Here is an 18,330-nt window from a genome sequence, read left to right on the forward strand (position 1 = left end):
AGATCACCAACCAAGGCAATCTCTGGTGTTCTGCAGGGCTCACTGCTCAGGAGGAACAGGAGCAAGCACCAGCAAGCTCCCACCATGATGTCGAGCACCCTTGAGCATTCCTTCCTGTTTGTTACCACTGCTTCAAACAAGAGGCCATGATGCAATTCAAAGCATTGACTTCTCTCTGGGCTGGTGCATAAAGAGCTAAGAAGCAACGATCACTTCAAGGTGACTTTTACTTGTTAGTGGAAACCTCAGCTCATTAGCTACTGTGTGTTCATTTGCTAACACTCAACTATCAGCTGCACTATATTAATGTTAGATTGAGCTCTCATCCTGGTACAGCAACCACAGAGCAAACTGCCTTTTCAAAACCATAAATTAATCTTTAGTTCACTCATCCGATGGATGCAGGAAGTGCGGAGGTGAGCAGATATAGATTACACAAATATAGTGTGCCATCTGTTCTGAGGGCTCAGACACCATTCTGCAACAGGATACAGAATATAGTTGATCAGAGCATTTCAGAACTATTACTTTACATTCCTGTCACCCTCCCGAATTTAAACCGTAAGGCGGCTTTTTAAAATTTCCGTCATTATTTAAGAAGTGACTTCACAAAAGTACCAATCCTTTAAATGAGCAAGTAGATACTCAAAATGTTGTCTCTATAACCATACTCACAACCAAGAGGACTCTGAAAAAGGACTTCACCTTTGCTGATTGAGGCTGGGAAGAAGGGCTAGAGAGCCAGGTGCAGGGTTTCAACATTACTTTTAAAAGAAACCAATACCAATAATTAAGGAAAAGAAATGGCATTTTATCAAAAAAAGCAACTGAAGAAATGGCCAGCGATTCAAGGTGCTGACCACTGGGCTGATGGTTTATAAAGTCCTTGGTAAAGATTTGAGTGTGTTCATTTCTTTATCAAACTAATTACAAAGCAACTATATAAACTCCAACTAAGTGAACCCCAGGCTGAGAATCTAAGCTGTGTAGCCAGAAGATCAGTTTCAATACTTGTCTTGGTTGTCAGGCCACTTTTCACAATGCTCCAATACATCATGTTGCTGAAATGATGCGACTCCTCATACTGCCACTCCCCAACTTCAATCCAGTCACAACGAGGAAAACTAAAATTGGCCCTGTAGCTTCACCGAGCTTCTTTTCACCTGTGCAGCAGATGGAGATATGGAAACACGGAGGAAAATACACTGAATCCCAGCTGTCAACATTCCATGCACAGGACTCTGATTGGAGACTCAGGTGTGGATTAGCACTCAAGTACCAAAGTGAAGGAGAGCTGCATCTCTGCCCAGAAATACTATGTGCAGCACCAAGAAAGTCAACCAACAACTCTATCACTTGGGATATTTACACATCAAGGAAATGAAAGAACTTTTATTTGTACTGCACTCAGGACGGCACAAAGCTTTACACCAATGAAGTTCTTTTGAATTATAGTCAATGCTGAATGGAGGAAACATGGCAGTCACTTTGCACACAGCAAGCTCCCACAATCAGTAATTTGATGAAGGTAATATATAAATACATGCTATTGTTTTACCTCCTGCCCTCATGATGTAAACAGATTTGACTGAATAAACTGGTGATCCTAACTCAAAAAAATCATCACAAAGATACTAAATTCAGGATGGTAATGTAGAGATACTGTTTAAAATTTAAGACCTCAAAAATACACAACCTAAAATGCAACTGGTGCCATGGTTGCTAACAAACAAAACTGGGGTCCTATGGTTAACTTAGTCCTCAAGTCAACCACTGACAACAACTTGCATTTATACAGTACCTTTAACAAAGAAAAGTATCCCAAGGTACTTTACAGGAGTATTAAAGCAATTAGGCACTGAGCCACATGAGGCAATGTTAGGGCAAATGGTCAAAAGCTTGGTCAAAGAGGTAGATTTTAAGGAGCATCTTAAAAGGAAGAGAGAAGGGGTCTAGGGATGGAATTCCAGAGGTTTGGGCCTAGGCAACTGAAGCACAGCCACCAGCTGGAGCAATTATTTCAAGTTCAAACCAGTTAAAACAACAGCTATACTTAGGGAACAATAGCCCTCAAAAGTGAGAGGTAGTTAAAACTCTATCTGGATTGGACTTGGGCAGTAATATTAAAGCAGCCCAAGGCAAATTATTGATTTCCAATCTTTTCCATCTCTTCCTCAGGCTTCAAGAGTCAGGGACAAAGTTTCCCATCTCTTCTACCCAACAGTGAGAATCATACACATCGAATTTCAACAGAGAGTGGGGTGGAGGAAGGAAAGAGGAGAGACATATCGGAAGTATATATCAGGAATTACATTTGTCTGAACACAGTGGGGGAAAAACAAGGAGGAATATGAAGTTTAAAAAAAATTGAAAAGAGACGACTGAGGGATGGCCTCATAGAGGTCTTTAAAATTAAGAAAGGTTTAGATAGGACAAAGAAAATGTTTCCTCTTGTGGGAAGAACATAACTAGATGCCATCAATATAAAATAATCACCAAGAAATCCAATAGGGAACTTAGAAGAAACTTTTTCATCCAAAGAGAATGTGGAACTCACTATCACAGGGAGTGGTTGAAGCCAATAATATAGATGCATTTGAGGGAAAGCTGGTCAAGCATGAAGGAGAAGGAAATAGAGGATTACAGTGATAGGTTTAAATGAGAGAAGCTGAAAGGAGGCTCGAGTGGAGCATGAACTAATATGAGCTGGTTGGGCCAAATGGCCTGTTTCTGTTGCTATATATCCTATGTAAAAATAAATGTATAACGTTTAAATTTATGAAGTTTTTTTTATAGAGTTAGTAACCTTCCTGTTGGAGGGTCAGTAACCAGAGGACGCTGATTTCAGACGATTGCCGACAAAGCCAGCGGGGAGAAGAGTTTAAATATTTTTACTCAGCAAGCTGTAACGTCCTGGAATTCAAAGCAGATTCAATAGTAATTTTCAAACAGGAATTGGATATATTAAAAAGGAAAAAAAAATGCAGGGCTTTAGAGAGTGTGCAGGGGAGTGCGATTGACTGCTCTTTTAGAGAGCTGGCACACACACACACATGGGCCAAATGGCCTCCTGTGCTCTCATTCAATGAAATACAAATTCAAGATTCAAATTATATCGGATTTGAGCACGTGCTTTGGTCTTGAAGTAATTTTTGAAAATACTAAACCAATTACTAAACAGCTTAGATAGTAAATTTTGGTTTTTAACATACATTGGGATTTTCACCAAATTTAATAATATAAGTCTGATTAATGAGCAATAGATTTTTTTTTCTTTTTTTGAAATGGAAAGAATGTAGAAACTGGCTTTTTGAAAGTCAGGCAGTAGAAAATTTTAAAGAGAAGTACGAAATGTGCAGATAGCTGGCGCAATTCTAAATTCTTGAGGTTCAACAGCTCAGTGATCCTCATGAGATAAAGAATAAAGTAGTATTAAATGGTTGCTTTTGCAGTAAATTAATTAACAAAGTATTTATACCCAAACTAAGATGGAAGGGCATTCATGAGAGTGGTCCAATATTAGTCTACAAGGGGCATTAATGCTCCTTAATGGAGTTTTGTCCGGAAGAATTGAGTTCTAGGGGTGCCAAAAATGACAAAATGGGGGAAAGATGAATTACAATGACATCAGAATCTACAAGTTTATTTTTAAACAATAGCATATTTAATTCTTTCAACTTGAGCAGTTGTAGGCTTGTGGACTGTGGTTATGAAAAGCAAATCTTAAAAGTAAGAAGTCGCCTAACCCACAAAAAGACTACAAAACCAGAAGCTGTGCAAATTGCCACAGAGCTACCCACTTCAATTTTCACTCAAATGCAACACAAACAGGACAAGCAACTTGCTTGCAGCAGTTAGCAGTTATATCCACCAAGACGATCACTAAGTCACCAAATGCGCTTTAGTCCGCAGTTAAACGTGTCCTAACACCCACAACACTGCACACTATGCATCTGATGATTTATGCCAAGTAATCCAGTCTGTGCTTCCGCTGTCATTTAAAAAAAAATTCATTCACGGGAAGTGGGCTTCGCTGGCTGGGCCAGCATTTATTGCCCATCCCTAGTTACCCTTGAGAAGATGTTGGTGAGCTGCCTTCTTGAACTGCAGCAGTCCATATGGTGTGCACAGTCCACGGTGATGTTAGGAAGGGAGTTCCAGGATTTTGACCCAGCGACACTGACGGAACAGTGATATATTTCCAAATCAGGATGGTGAATGGCTTTGAAGGGAGCTTCCATGTGGTGGTTTGCCAATGCATCTACTACCCTTGTCCTTCTAGATGGTAGTGGTTGTGGGGTTGAAAGATGCTGTCTAAGGAACCTTGGTGAATTCCTGCAGTGCATTTTGTTGCTGCTACTATGTAACAGTGGTGGAGTGAATGTTTGTGGATGTGGTGCCAATCAAGCAGGCTGCTTTGTCCTGGATGGTGTCCAGCTTCTTGAGTATTGTGAGAGCTGCACTCATCCAGGCAATTGATGGACAGGCTTTGGGGAGGTGGGTTACTTGTCGCACTATTCCTTGCCTCTGACCTGTTCTTGTAGCCACAGTATTTATATGGCTAGTCCAGTTCAGTTTCTGGTCAATGGTAACCACCAGGATGTTCATAGTAGGGGATTCAGTGATGGTAATGCATCAACATCAAGGGGCGTCGGTTGGATTCTCTCTTGTTGGGGATGGTCATTGCGTGACACTTGTGTGGTGCAAATGTTACTTGCCACTTGTCAGCCCAAGCCTGGGTATTGTCAAAGTCTTGCTACATTTGGACATGGACAGTTTCTGTATCTGAGGAGGCGTGAATGGTGCTGAACAATATGCAATCATCAGTGAACATCCCCACTTCTGACCTTAAGATGGAAGGAAGTTCATTAATGAAGCAGCTGAAGATGATTGGGCCAAGGACACTACTTTGAGGAACTCCTGTAATGATGTTCTGCCGCTGAGCTGACAGACTTCCAACAACCACAACCATCTTCCTTTGTGCTAGGTATAACTCTAACCAGGGGAGAGTTTTCCCCGATTCCCACTGACTTCAGTGTTGCTAGGGCTCCTTGATACCACACTCGGTCAAATGCTGACTTGATGTCAAGGGCAGTCACTCTCACCTCACCTCGGGGGTTCAGCTGTTTTGTCCATGTTTGAATCAAGGCTGTAATGAGGTCAGGAGCTGAGTGGCCCTGGCGCAACCCAAACTGGGTGCCAGTGAGCAGGTTATTTCTAAGCAAGTGCTACTTGGTAGCACTGTTGATGACCCATTCCATTACTTTACTGATGATGGAGAGTAGACTGATGGGGTAGTAATTGGCCGGGTTGGACCTGTCCTGCTTTTTGTATACAGGACATAGCTGGGCAATTTTCTACATTGCTGGGTAGATGCCAATGTTGTAGCTGTACTGGAACAGCTTGGCCAGGGGCACGGTATCATAACCCTCATCCGCAGCTGGAGAATGCCACTTCACATTTACATTGCCAAAACATCTACCAGTCAATCCGTCAGTAGAATGAGACACTCGTTTTCACTTTGATTGGGTTCACAATTCTGCCATCAGGGTCAGGGAACTACACCATGACACCTAAACCCTCAACTCTCAGGAATAAAAGAGCACCAAGGCTCAGGTCACACAGGAATAGCATCCTCACAGAATGACTGTTACCATGAAAGTCGACATGGGTGAGCACCTTCAATAGAGGTTACCAGTGTAACAAACCTCTCCTGACATGTACTTCCCCTCACTCACCACCCTAACTCGGAAATATATCGCCATTCCTTTACCATCATTGGGTTAAAATCCTGGAACTTCCTTCCTAACAGCACTGTGGGTGTACCTACACCACGTGGACTGCAGCAGTTCAAGAAAGCAGCTCACCACCACCTTCTCAAGGCCAATTAGGAATGGGCAATAAATGGGCCTAGCCAGTGCAGCACACATCCAGTGAATGAATAAAAAAAAACTTTAACAAACAAAAAAGGTTAATTTCAATAGTTATCAAACGTTCCACCAAATTAAGGGTTAACTTCACTAGAAAAGATTGGTTACATAAATAATGAAACGCTGAATTCACTAGTAAATGGTTAATTTCACTAGTAATCTAACATTTGACAGTGAAATCAAAGTTTATTTCATTAGTGATTCAGCATTCCACAAGATAGGTTAACTTCACTCATTTCACTAGAAACCTAATATTAATTTCGCTAATAAAGGATTAATTTTTCATTGATAAGCTAGCTTTTGTTTCGCATATATTTGACTCTAAGATTAAACAGAAAAGCTGCTCCCAATTCCCCTCCTTTCCTGCAGTGAGGAGGTTGCTCCAGGAACTGGCATCGAGCCCCGGGGGCTGATCACATGGCAGAGCCGAGCAGGGCGCAGCCCATCCCCGGGTAGCCGCGGCCCCCACCCTGAGCCCCGGGCCACTCAGCCCCGAGCTGGAGTTTGCTGCGACCGCACCTCCTTTTGCCGAGCTGACAGCGCCCGGCCTGGTCCTGCTTTGCCATCAATTCATGAAAAGACGTGAAACTGCAGCTCACCCACTCCAAGATTTTGATGAAGCCGATGGGCTCCTTCAGCGGCCCCAAGTCCAGCTGCCTCCCGGCCATCCCTGCAAAGGCAACGAGAGAGATTTGGAGTAAATGGGTGAATAAATAACTGGCCGAGGTTGAAAGTTGTGCTCCGACTCCTACCTGTCCACCGCCTCCACTTCCTGTGTGCAACTGGGCGTTAAGTTCCTCCTGAGCAGCAGCTGCAACGGAGCAATGAAATGTCAGAGAGGGAACTGAACTTCCTGCTCACAGCTCCACGCACAGGGAGAAACACTGAGCAACAGGTAAACTCTGGAGCTATACACCAACAGGCAGCTGTTAAAAGAGAGTGAGAATTAGAATTTTAAAAAAAACTGGTGACAAACACATTTAAATATTTGAAATAAAAGAATTTGCATTTAATATTTTTCTTGATGTATATTAATGACCTAGACTTGGGTGTGCAGGGCACAGTTTCAGAATTTGTTTATGGCACAAAACTTGGAAGTATTTGAACTGAGGGATAATGATGGACTTCAAGGTAGGCCGTCGGCAGCCTGTTGGTGTGGGCAGACACGTGGCAGGTGAAACAGAAACTGAAAATGCTGGAAAGACTCAGGTCTAGCAGCATCTGTGGAAAGAGAAACAGAGTTAACATTTTGAATCCGTATGACCCTTCTTCAGAGCTGGAGAGAAATGTAATTGTGATGAAATTTATACTGTTGGGTGGTGGTGGGGGGTGGGGGGGCAGGTGGAACTGGATAGAAGGCCAGCAATGGGTGGGGACAAAGGAGGGATTGACAAAGATGTCCCGAACTAAATGACAAAGGGATTGTTAATGGTAGTGGTTAGTGCCAAAAAAACAAGGTAGCATTATGTGAAAGTGGATGAAAAATAAAAATAAATGTAGAAAAAAGGGGGTGAGGATGGAGGAGAGACTTCATGGTCTTAAGTTCTTGAACTCAATGTTAAGTCTGGAAGGCTGTAAAATATCTAATCCGAAGATGAGGTGCTGTTCCTCCAGTTTGCTTTGGGCTTCACTTGTTCTGCTATTATCACGTTCTGCTTCCTTACCTTTATGCCACTATTAGCACCTTTTTTTAGCATTAACCACTAAAATTAACACTCCCTTTGTCCTTTAGTTCATGACATCTTTGTCAATCCCACCTTTGTCCCTGCCTATCGCTGGCCTTCTATCCAGCTCCACCTGCCCCCCCTCCCCCCCTCCCTTAAACAGTATAAATTTCATCACATTTCCACTTCTCTTCAGCTCTGAAGAAGGGTCATATGGACTCCAAATGTTAACTCTGTTTCTCTCTCCACAGATGCTGCTAGACCTCCTGAGTTTTTACAGCATTTTCTGCCTTTGTTTCAGATTTCCAGCATTGCAGTATTTTGCTTTTATCCACGTGGCAGGTGAAATTTGGTGGAGGATTGTGAAGTGGTACATTTTGCAGTTGACTCTTAAATGCCCTCTGAACAAGGGTAATTAGGGATGGGTCATAAATACTGGCCAGTGATGCCAACATCCCATGAACGAATATTAAAAAAATAGCAAGCAAAATGAGGAGAGACAATGTAAAATAAAGGATACAACTCTAAAGGAGATACTTGAGCAGAGGGATCAGGAGGTATTTGTGCATAAATCACTGAAGGTGGCAGGGCAGGTTGAGAAACTGGTTTGAAAAGGTATATGGGATCCTAGACTTTATTATAAGGGCATAGCATACAAGAAGGAAATTATAGAGAACTTTTCTAAAGTTCTAGTTTAGCCTCAACTGGATAATTGTGTCCAATTTGGGTACAATATTTTAGAGAAGGTGCAGAAAAGGTTTACAAGAATTGTTTCCAGTATGAGAAACTTCCATTATGTGGATAGATTGCAGAAGCTGGGGTTATGGTCCTTAGAGAAGGTTGAAAGGAAACTTGAAAGAAATGTTCAAAATCATGAAGGGTCTGGACAGAGTAGACACTGGGAAAAAGATCTCAACAGGAAAGGGGTCAAGAATCAGAGGACACCGATTTAAAGTGATTGGCAAAAGAACCAGTGTTGGTGTGGGAAAAAAAAAACATTTTTATGCAGCATGTGATTAAGATATGGAATGCACTGCCTGAGAGTGTGGTGGAGGCAGATACAATTAGGGTTTTCAAAAGGAAATTGGAAAGTACCTGGAGAAAGAATTGCGGAGCTATGGGGAAAGGGAGGGAAGTGCAACTAGCTGAGCCAGCAGACACAACTAGCTTAATGATCTCCTGCACTGTAAGATTCTAGAAACAAAGAAAAATAGAAGCAGGAGTACATCATTTGATCCCTCCGCCATCCAACATGACCATGGCTGATCCTCTATCTCAGCGCCATTCTCCCGCTCTCTCCCCACACCCCTTGATGCCCTTAGAGTCTAGAATTTATATAACTCCTTTCTGGCCTCATAATGTACCAGAGGATTTACAATCAATAAAGTACTTTTTGAAATGCAGTCACTTGAAACGTAAGAATCACTGTGACTAAATTGCATGTAGCAAAGTCCAACAAACAGCAGTGTGATCTGCTTTAGTGATAATCTGCTTTAGTGATGTTGGTTGAAAGATAAATATTAGCCACCAGACCATGGAGAACTTTCTCGCTCTCCTCCAAATAGTGCTGTGGGAACTTCTACGTCCAATTAAAAATTTAATGCCTCATCAAAAGATGGCATCTCTGACATTGTTTCCTCAGTAGCATACTGAGGAACCTGGCTTTGTGTTCAAGTCTCTAGGGATGGGACTTGAATCCATAACTTCTGACTCAGAGGTGAGAGTGCTGCTACTGAACATAGGGACAGGAGTAGGCCTTTTAGGCCCTCAAGCTTGCCCGCTATACAGGAAGATCACAGCTGACCTATAACCTAACTCCATGTGTCTTTGCTTTTGCCCCATATTCCTGAATAGGATGTATGTCTTGTGGCACGATGAGTAATGTCCCTCCCTCTGAGCCAGAAGCTCCAGGTTTGAGTCCTGCCCCAGGACTTGATAGCCCCAGGTGAATTTGTAATGTGGCCGAACAGGTTGATTATCAACCTGTAGACCCTCCCAATATGCCTCTGGCAGGTGATAGGAACGGGAGAGTTTCCTGGTCAGTCAGAACCATTGGGTGGCTGCAATGCAACAGCCTCCTCATATTAAAAGACTCCAAGTGCAAGCTCTTGCTATGGGCAGTACTCCATAGCAAATATCTTCCTTGCTTCAAGTGGCCGTGAGAGATATCATTGAATAACTTTGATTATTAATAATCTATTAAACACAGATTTAAGATTAATAATTGATCTAGCACTGATCATCATTTGTGGAAGAGAGTTCCAAACTTACCCATCTTTTGCATAGATGTATTTCCTAAATTCATTCCTGAAAGGACTGGCTCTAATTTTTAGCCTATACACCCTCTTCCTAGAATCCCCAGCCAGCATAAATAGTTCTTCTGAACATAGCATTGCAAACGTTGATCAAATCACCCCTTAACCTTCTAAATTCCAGGAATGCAACCCTAGTTTGTGTAATCTCTCCTAATTTAACCCTTAGAGTAAAGGTAACATTCTGGTAAATACATGCTGCACTCACTCCGAAGCCAATATATCCTTCCTAAGGTGTGTTGCCCAGGACTACACTCAGCACCTCAGGTGTGTTCTAATCAGGGCTTTGTATGACCTTGTATCCTAGGTCTGAAAGGTCAGCATTCCATTAGCCTTTTTGATTATTTTCTGCACCTGTTCATGACATTTTAATGGTCTACGTACATAGAGCTCCCAAGTCTCTGAACCTCCACTGTTTCTAGCTTTTCATCATTTAAAAAGTACTTGATCTTTTTAAGTCATTTTTACCTTTTAAGTACAAAGTGGATGACCTCATTTTCCTGTTGAAATCCATTGGCCACAGTTTTACCCATTCGCTTCATCTATTAATAAGTCTTTGTAATTTTATGCTTCCATCAACACTGCTTACAATGCCGCCTGTCTTTGTGTCATCGGCAAACTTGGATATCTGGCTTTCTATCCTAACATTTAAGTTATTATTAAACACAGTGTGAATACTTGAGGTCCCAACACAGATCCTTGTGGGACACCATAAGTCACATCCTGTCAATTAGAGTACCAGCTCATAAACCACTCAGTTAATTTCCTAAACTGGTCGATAATTTGCCTTCAATTCCATGAGCTTCAAGTTTAATCATCAGTCTTCTATGAACATTGTCAAATAACATTCTATGTTACTAGTATATTAGTATTAGAAATCCCTTGTTCCCACTCCATGATTCAGAATTACTTCTGGAATGGACTAGAAGTTCCATTACTTTAGACACCTCCTCAAAAAGTTGAGGTTCATACAAATTCATGCTGGCTCTCACTGATCAGCTGAAAATATTCAAAGTGTTCTTTCATTCAAACCATAATTATAGACCATGATAATTTCCCAACAACAAATGTTAGGCTAATTTGTCGAAATTACCTGGTTTCTTTCAGTCTTGAGTGACAACTTCAATTTTTCAGTTTAAAGCAGTGGTTTCCAAAATGAGAACACTTCATGAGTTTATAGTTAGGGGATTGAAGGTCTTGTGCATTGGGTATCACTGTACTTCTAAGCCAGAAGCTCTGGGTTCGAGTCCCTCTCCTGGACTTGGCATGGCCAAGTAGGTTGATTGTCAACCTGTAAATCCTTCTGATAGACCTATGACAGTTGAGAAGAGTGGGAGAGTTTCCTTGTCAGCAGAAGTGTGATAGCTGCAGCGCAATAGCATCCACACGTTAAGACTCCACGTGCAAGTTCTGGCCTTGCTTCGAGGGACTGCCAAAGAGAGTTAAGGCATCTGCAACATTTTCACCTTTAGATCCTGCAATGGAAATCATCTGCTTCTGGGAATCTGTCACACTGAGGCATGTCAGATTGACAGATTAGCAGTGTGTCGGAATAGAAAGCAGCTGAGGAATGTATGTCAGGCAAGTCCAACATTTTGTGGGGTTAGGTGAAATTAGATATCACTGGGGGAGAAAAAAATCAGACATGGGTGGAATTTGGACATGCAGGAAAATCTCATTGGGTCCTGAACCAGAGTTTACTCTTGTAGATCTGGGCAATTTTATTCAGCAACAATTTTTGTGATTCAGAAAATACTGCTCTGCATCACTTTAAAGTGGGAAATGCCGCACATCTGCCCAGGTCAAGTACTGATATACAAAGTAAGCCAAGGCATTTTGATGCTCGATTGTGTGTCAGGCTTAAGGAAATATTCTGTTTTAAATCTAATGAGGTGCTGTCACTATTTAAAATATTCAATATAGAGCACTCAAATGATTTTAGTTCATTTCTATGCTAATGCCTTAGTTGCTTTATTGGTGAAAAAGAATCTAATTTTCTACACAACAAACACTAACTTTAAAATTATAGTACCAAGATCCAGCTTCCTTTGTTTATTTTACATTAGAAGCCCTCAATCCAATGACCAATTCATATGCCCATAGTTAGGTGATTCTATAATACCGGTGGTTCTTTGTACAGATAGTAATAGCTCTTTGCCAATCATTGGAACCTGCAAGCTTTGCATTCCAGCTTTCAAAATGAGGGCCATTGCATGGAGCAAAATTGGTTATGCAGGCATAAAGACCTAGCCCTTTGCATCACTGTGCAAAGTATTTGTGTATTTCCCTTCATTTTATTCTATGAATTTTTTCAGGTGTCCCCCAAAAAGCCAACATTTTCTGTGTTACCAAAAGTACAGTAGCACTCAACACAAACATCTTGAGTTAGTGGATCAAAACCTCATTTAACACTGGCATTCAGACAATAAGTCATTGGTACAAGTTCACTCTGGAGTAACCACTCATGTTGCAGAACAAGCAACTAGCAAGTTAAGAGATGGTAACTGTTCTTCTGACAAATCTTAGTTGATAAACCATGTCAGATAGTTTCCAACTTCAAAGTAGATACATCCCAACAATGAAAAGGAGGAAAGAAGCATCTATTAGTTTACTTCACAACACTAAAAAGAGATGGAAAGAAGAAATTGTTCATAAGATTTGATAATCCTTAGCTTTCCCCAGAATTAAAAAAACTGGACTTGAGTTAGAGTATCCTTGTGGAATCCACTGGATCAAATGAAGTTCAAATTGTAGCTAGAGGTTGAGGCCTAAATATGTTTGGCAAATATCACCAAATGACATAGTACAATTCAACAGCTACAGACAACAATCACTACATCCCTTTATATGCTGTAAGTTTCTTGCCTCCAATTGAGGCTGGTGTAATGTTGTGCAGATTGTGCGACCTCCTGAAATGAATCTCCAGAAAATATAATGGCCAAGAAATTTGAAGGTTTTGTTCAGTTTATAACAACACACTTTTGTGACAAAAAATTATTGAGAAAACTGTTGTAACTGAGGTATGAAACTAATTCCTAGCCAGTTCCTTGACGGGGAGACCTAAGGAGATGTATACTTAGCTCACTATCTTCATTGCAAAATATCCTTAAGTTTTAGCAATCTCAAGTTGGGACACACATCTATGAGGAAGTACTTTAAGAAACCCAAGTTAACCTGATGGCTAGAGCATGATACTTAATGTCAGCATTTAGGTGAGGTGGTGGCATAGTGGTTTTGTTACTGGACTGGTATTCCAGAGACCTAGGGTAATGCTCTAGGGACCCAGATTCAGATCCACCACAGCAGATGATGAAATTTGAATTCAATAAAAATCTGGAATTAAAAATCTGATGACGACAATAATATCCTTTAAGGGAGGACTCCAATGTGGTTGACTCTTAAAATGTCCTCTGAGCAAGGGGCAATTAGGGATGGGGCAATAAATGTTGTCCTAGCCAGCGATGCCCACATCCTGTGAATGACTGAGTAGGTTTCTTACGTGTAAGCACGGAGGGAGCGAGAGGTTAATCTTTTGTTAACCTCTGCTTGAAAACTAACAGCAAGAGGAAATAAATCAACGTTACCAAACTAGTGCAAAAGGATGACCAAAAAGTTATTCCATCAGGATTAAAACTTGTTTGACGGCTTTATAAGACATAGAATCTACAGGACTTCCTGATTATTGCTTAGGTTTACACCTATGAAGTGATTGCTCCTCCTCCAATTGGTTGACTAGCACCATTTTGTTCAGCACACAGCCAAGGTTCCTCTAATGGGGCATATGCAAAAGCCAACAAATAACACCTGGATGAACTGTGTCCACCCAATATTCATGAGGCAGTAGTGAAGCAAAGTAATTCACCCATCACTGAACTGGCACTGGCATGTGAGACAGGCTACTTCCAGTGAGCATTAAATCAAGATTTAAAGGGTCAAGAGGGTGCCCAACTACCAGAATTCCATACAGTTGTATCAAAAAACACATGATCTGTCATACCCACTTTCCAATGTTTGAGCAACAGTGACCTATTCCTCCAAACAACTGCAAAACATGAAGCTTCCACTGCTCATGCACTACATTGTCATAAAGACTTGACAGTGGTAAACAGTCAAAAGCTTTGAAAAAAAAGAATGTTATTGGGAAAGAGATGTAGGGCAGAGATCTTTCAGAGAGCCAGCAAGTACATTGGGTTAAATGATGGCCTCTTGCGCTTTCAATGCTATGCTGTGAAACCAATTTAAACAGGGAGAACTATTTTTCAAGCAGGCACTTTAAAAAAAATGTGCATCACCATTTTTTGGAATACTAAAGCATAGAATTTTGCAGTACACCAGGCCATTTAGCCCATCGTACATGTGCTAGTTCTGAAAGAGGTATTCAATTAGGCCCACTCTCTTGCTGTTTCTCCATGGCCCATTTTTCACCTTCAAGCATATTCCCTTTTGAAACTTACGATTTAATCTTTCAACCACTCTTTCAAATAGTGGAACCTAGATCATAATTCATCACATTAAAAAAAAATACTCATCTCGCTCTCTTTCCTCACCCCCCTCCACCTCAGTACTTTTGGCATCTATCTTAAATGTGTCCTCTGGTTATCAATTTTCCTGCCAATGGAAATGGTTTCTCCCAATGTACAGGAATCACATTTGAATGTTTGAATCCAGCAACCCTCACTTAAAAGCTCGCATTTGCAGTCAGCAATGAAGTGAAGTGAAGATATTCCTCTGACCTCATAGAAAGCTGCTCAGAAAGATCTAGCACTCTGTGGTCTGGCCTTCAGCTTTCCAGATGTTGAATTTAATCTGGTGCCAAGTGAAACGGATCTCCAGTTGTCCAACAAGCGATGAAATCAAGCAGGGTAAACAGCCAATCACATTTAAGAGTTCTCAGACAAAAAAACTAGAAGTAAAATGCACTGATTATCCTTCATTTTAATTTATTTTTAACGAGAGCTAAATCAAGAGGCATACACATCCAGCGGAAATATCATTTTAAATGGAGTAAAAACAGATTACACAAAATGTAATATTAGTTTTCTAAGCCAGGGGAGATGTTCAGAAGTAATTATGGCTTGGTATGCCATTAAAAACCCATTCCAAAGGGAATGACACTGCTGGTAGTGTGATAGGGTTTGGGGTGGGCGGGTGTTAAACAGTGATACTACAGCATAAAAAGGACAAGTTCTCGGTAGCTCAGTGATTTCTAAAAGATTGTCATCTGCGAAACATTAACAGCAGACACTGTGGAGGAGCAGGGAATTACTGACAGCAGCTTTCTGGATTTCTATGCTTAATTGAACGTGTGCAGACACCACATGTTACTGTCAGTTTCAGTTACGATGGCAAATGCAGAGTTTCACTATTATTTCAGTCATAAAATTTAGGTGTTTTAACTTTTTAATTTGGCACCCAACCTCCAACTGTTCTTGCACATTATACAAATAAAGCTCTCACGGCTAGCGTTAATGTTGATTGTCCTATTGGTTTAGAAACTGAGTTTTTTTCCTTCATCGTATGCCTCATTAGTATTTTATGTAATTTTAAACTGTTGATTTTTAGATTTATAGCTCTTCCCAGTTTTATATGGGCCACATGTCATGAATTTGAAAAAAAAAAAGTTTTTAATTCAGCTAAGGTTTATTTCCCATTTTGACTGGGCTCTTAGAAGCCCCAATTCTTATCCAGCTCCATTCTACGGCACTGTACCCCTTAATCTTGTAATCCCACTAGTTTTAATTCTGGAGAAGTATAATTTGATTAAATTAAAACATAAAATACTGGAAACATTCATCAGGTCTGGCAGTATCTGCAGAGAGAAACATTTCAAGGTAATGGAGCTGAAATGTTAGAATTTGGGGGGAGGGGGTGGAGTTCCCCTGGAAAACTTTTCCCATTTCTGATGGAAGGTTCTCAACCTACAATGCTAACTCACTCCAGTTTTTTTTTTTGATTTTACTTGTTTCCCAACACCTGCAATGTTTTACTTTTGTAAAAATATGACTATTAAATTGTTGATTTATAAACAGATGTTATTTTTGAACGAAATGCAAATCCATTCGCTAATAGGAGACTGGCCTGGGTCTTGCACTTGCCACTGACCTCCAAGAAAGCGGCCAAAGATCCAATGTTTTTCTCCCCACCCCAATCCCAAAGGGAGTTGAAATCTGGCACCAAGTCAAGGCAATATCTTGGGCCAGAATTTTCTGGTCCTGCCATGGCAGGACCCCCCACAGGGGATGCAGTGAGCCAGCCAAAAGTCCATTGACTTTCAGCAGGACTGGAAGATCCCAGTGGCAGCTGGGGCCGGAAAATCTTAGCCTTGGTGTGCAGCAGCAGGAATGTCAATAAGCAGATAAAGTACCAAAACACATCAATTTGTGCGCACACAGCAGACCATGAAATTCAAATCACCTAATACCTTCACCTTTAAATTTTCAAATAGTGAAATAAATGGATAAATGAGGTTCTTTTAAACATATGGATTATGGAGATATTTGACAATCTGCAAATATATTAGCTTTTCATGGACAGGGATTGAGTGTTTAGCAGTAACTCTGAAGTTAATACGCCATTAAAAACCTCGTTACACCTCAACTAGGTGCAACTTTTTCAAGGACTTTTACAGCGAGATCAACAGTGTAAAAATGCAAGTTTTTTGTTAAATCACAATTGCAATGAAACTTGCAGTCTGCAGGAATCTCTACAGCACAACTCATGGAGCAGCATAGACTCAGATAGAAACTTCTGGATTTCCATGTTATTCTGCTCGTCTGTGGACTTCCAAAGTAGTTATCAGTTTCAATGACAGTGATCACTGACAGTTTCACCGTCATTACCACAGCAAAATCCAGGCTGTTTTTTTTTTAGAGCGGAGAAATGGGCAATGCATAAAACTGATTTACATCTATATAATTTTATTTATGATCATTAATGAACAGTCAATTAAGTCCAGTGACCAAGCAGCATACGTACTATTGCTTTTGTAACTAACCAGGCAGTAATTGTTCATAGCTGAACCCAATTTTAAGGACAGTGCAGTCCATGATAACCTATAACTCATTAACTGAGGATAATAGTGCTCACTGTTATTAAGGGGTAAATCAGTCAACAACTTCTGGAGTCCCCAAGCTCACAGTTAAACACAGAAGTCCTATTTGCCCTGCTCCTCCACAAGTTTTGCTACACTGGTATCTTGTCAGAGTTTCAGCTTTGAAATGGACTCGAGGACATGAAGTTACTATTACTTAAGTTACACACTAGAAAAGGTTAGAATTGGTATATTTGTTTGAAAGTTATTTTTTAAATTGCATGTTAAGTCTTACTGCCAACCATTTCTCTTTCTTTACATGAGTTTACAACCAAGTTAGATATTTTGATGAGGCATGCAGTTGCTTGCCTGTTCACATGCAACATCCCCTGTAGAGGGAGCCACACTAAATCAGACGCCTGATGACAATTGTCGCTCAAAAGCCTGCAAGTGCAGTGAACGGCAAGTGCCGATCACTTGCCGCTGATTGCACAAAATGGACTATTAATATATGTACTTTGACTGAGTTTAATTCTTCTGCTAATGAAGATGACATGATGTTTTTGTTTTATGGGACTTCACCTGAATTGGATTTCATTATGAAGACAGAAAACTGAATATTTCACTTGTGCTTTTAGAGAACATATGGCTCATAGTAAATCCAAACGTAACAGTTGAGTTGTATCAACAGCAAGAAGAATTAAAAGTAGCGTTTTTACTAATATTGTCCAGAAGAGACCGATAGAATTTATAGAAGTCAAAAAACTTAAAAGTTCTTCAGCGATACATAACTGTCCATGAATTATAGATGCGGTAACATTAGTTTGCTGATCTAAAAGCAGTAAGCATACATTGTGTAAAAACAAAATTGTAGAAATTTATTCAAAACTCCTCAGACATAATATACACCATGGAATACTCAGGAAATCAAAGGATTATATTTTTAAAAAATTTAAAAGGAGCTATGCAGGACAACTAAGCTTCAAATGTAGGTGTGGAGTAAAACACTAAGGAATTGCAGATAAGTTTATACACATTAGTGGAAGGGCAGATGCTTAGAATTATACTGATGCAACCAATATCTCGACTAACCATGATATAAAACTATATAGGAAACGGGTTGTCACGGAAATCCACAATAATTCTTCAAGGATAGGCAAGAAGGTATTCAGTAATATTCCAGTTGAGAGCTTTAAACGGTTCATTCAACCGATACCAATTTTAACTACCAACACTGAAAATAGGGATGACAAAACCCACTTGGAAACCATCCCCAGTAAGAGATGTTTCTTGATCAGATGAAGGTATGTTATTTTGTTAATTAACTCATTTAAAAGGTGAGCAGCATCATCAGGTAGCTAACACAATTCAAAATAAAATGGCTTGCATCAATA

General features: G+C 40.5%; 2 protein-coding genes across 4 annotated transcripts in view; one reads left to right on the top strand and one right to left on the bottom strand.

Moving 5' to 3' along the window:
• Window positions 1-6,824, bottom strand: part of sypl1 (synaptophysin-like 1) — a 35,826-nt gene extending 29,002 nt beyond the window's left edge. For 2 of the 3 annotated variants that reach the window (XR_005946444.1, XM_041215872.1), the window contains exons 1-2: window positions 6,683-6,824; window positions 6,530-6,600 (exon numbers count right to left, since the gene is read on the bottom strand). Coding sequence is in view for 2 of the 3 variants with exons in the window: in XM_041215872.1 (XP_041071806.1) it covers window positions 6,530-6,598 (69 nt within the window). In the remaining variant the exon portion in view is untranslated. Of the gene's footprint in view, window positions 1-6,529; window positions 6,663-6,682 lie in introns of those variants that run through there. The other variant, XM_041215871.1, reaches the window with a different exon arrangement.
• Window positions 6,698-18,330, top strand: part of cdpf1 (cysteine rich DPF motif domain containing 1) — a 69,401-nt gene continuing 57,768 nt past the window's right edge. Inside the window, exon 1 of the mRNA XM_041215876.1 lies at window positions 6,698-6,825. The gene's annotated coding sequence lies outside the window, so the exon portion shown is untranslated. The remainder of the gene's footprint in view (window positions 6,826-18,330) is intronic.

Source organism: Carcharodon carcharias, chromosome 21 (genome assembly GCF_017639515.1).
Source record: "Carcharodon carcharias isolate sCarCar2 chromosome 21, sCarCar2.pri, whole genome shotgun sequence".
NCBI classification, from domain to species: Eukaryota; Metazoa; Chordata; class Chondrichthyes; order Lamniformes; family Lamnidae; genus Carcharodon; species Carcharodon carcharias.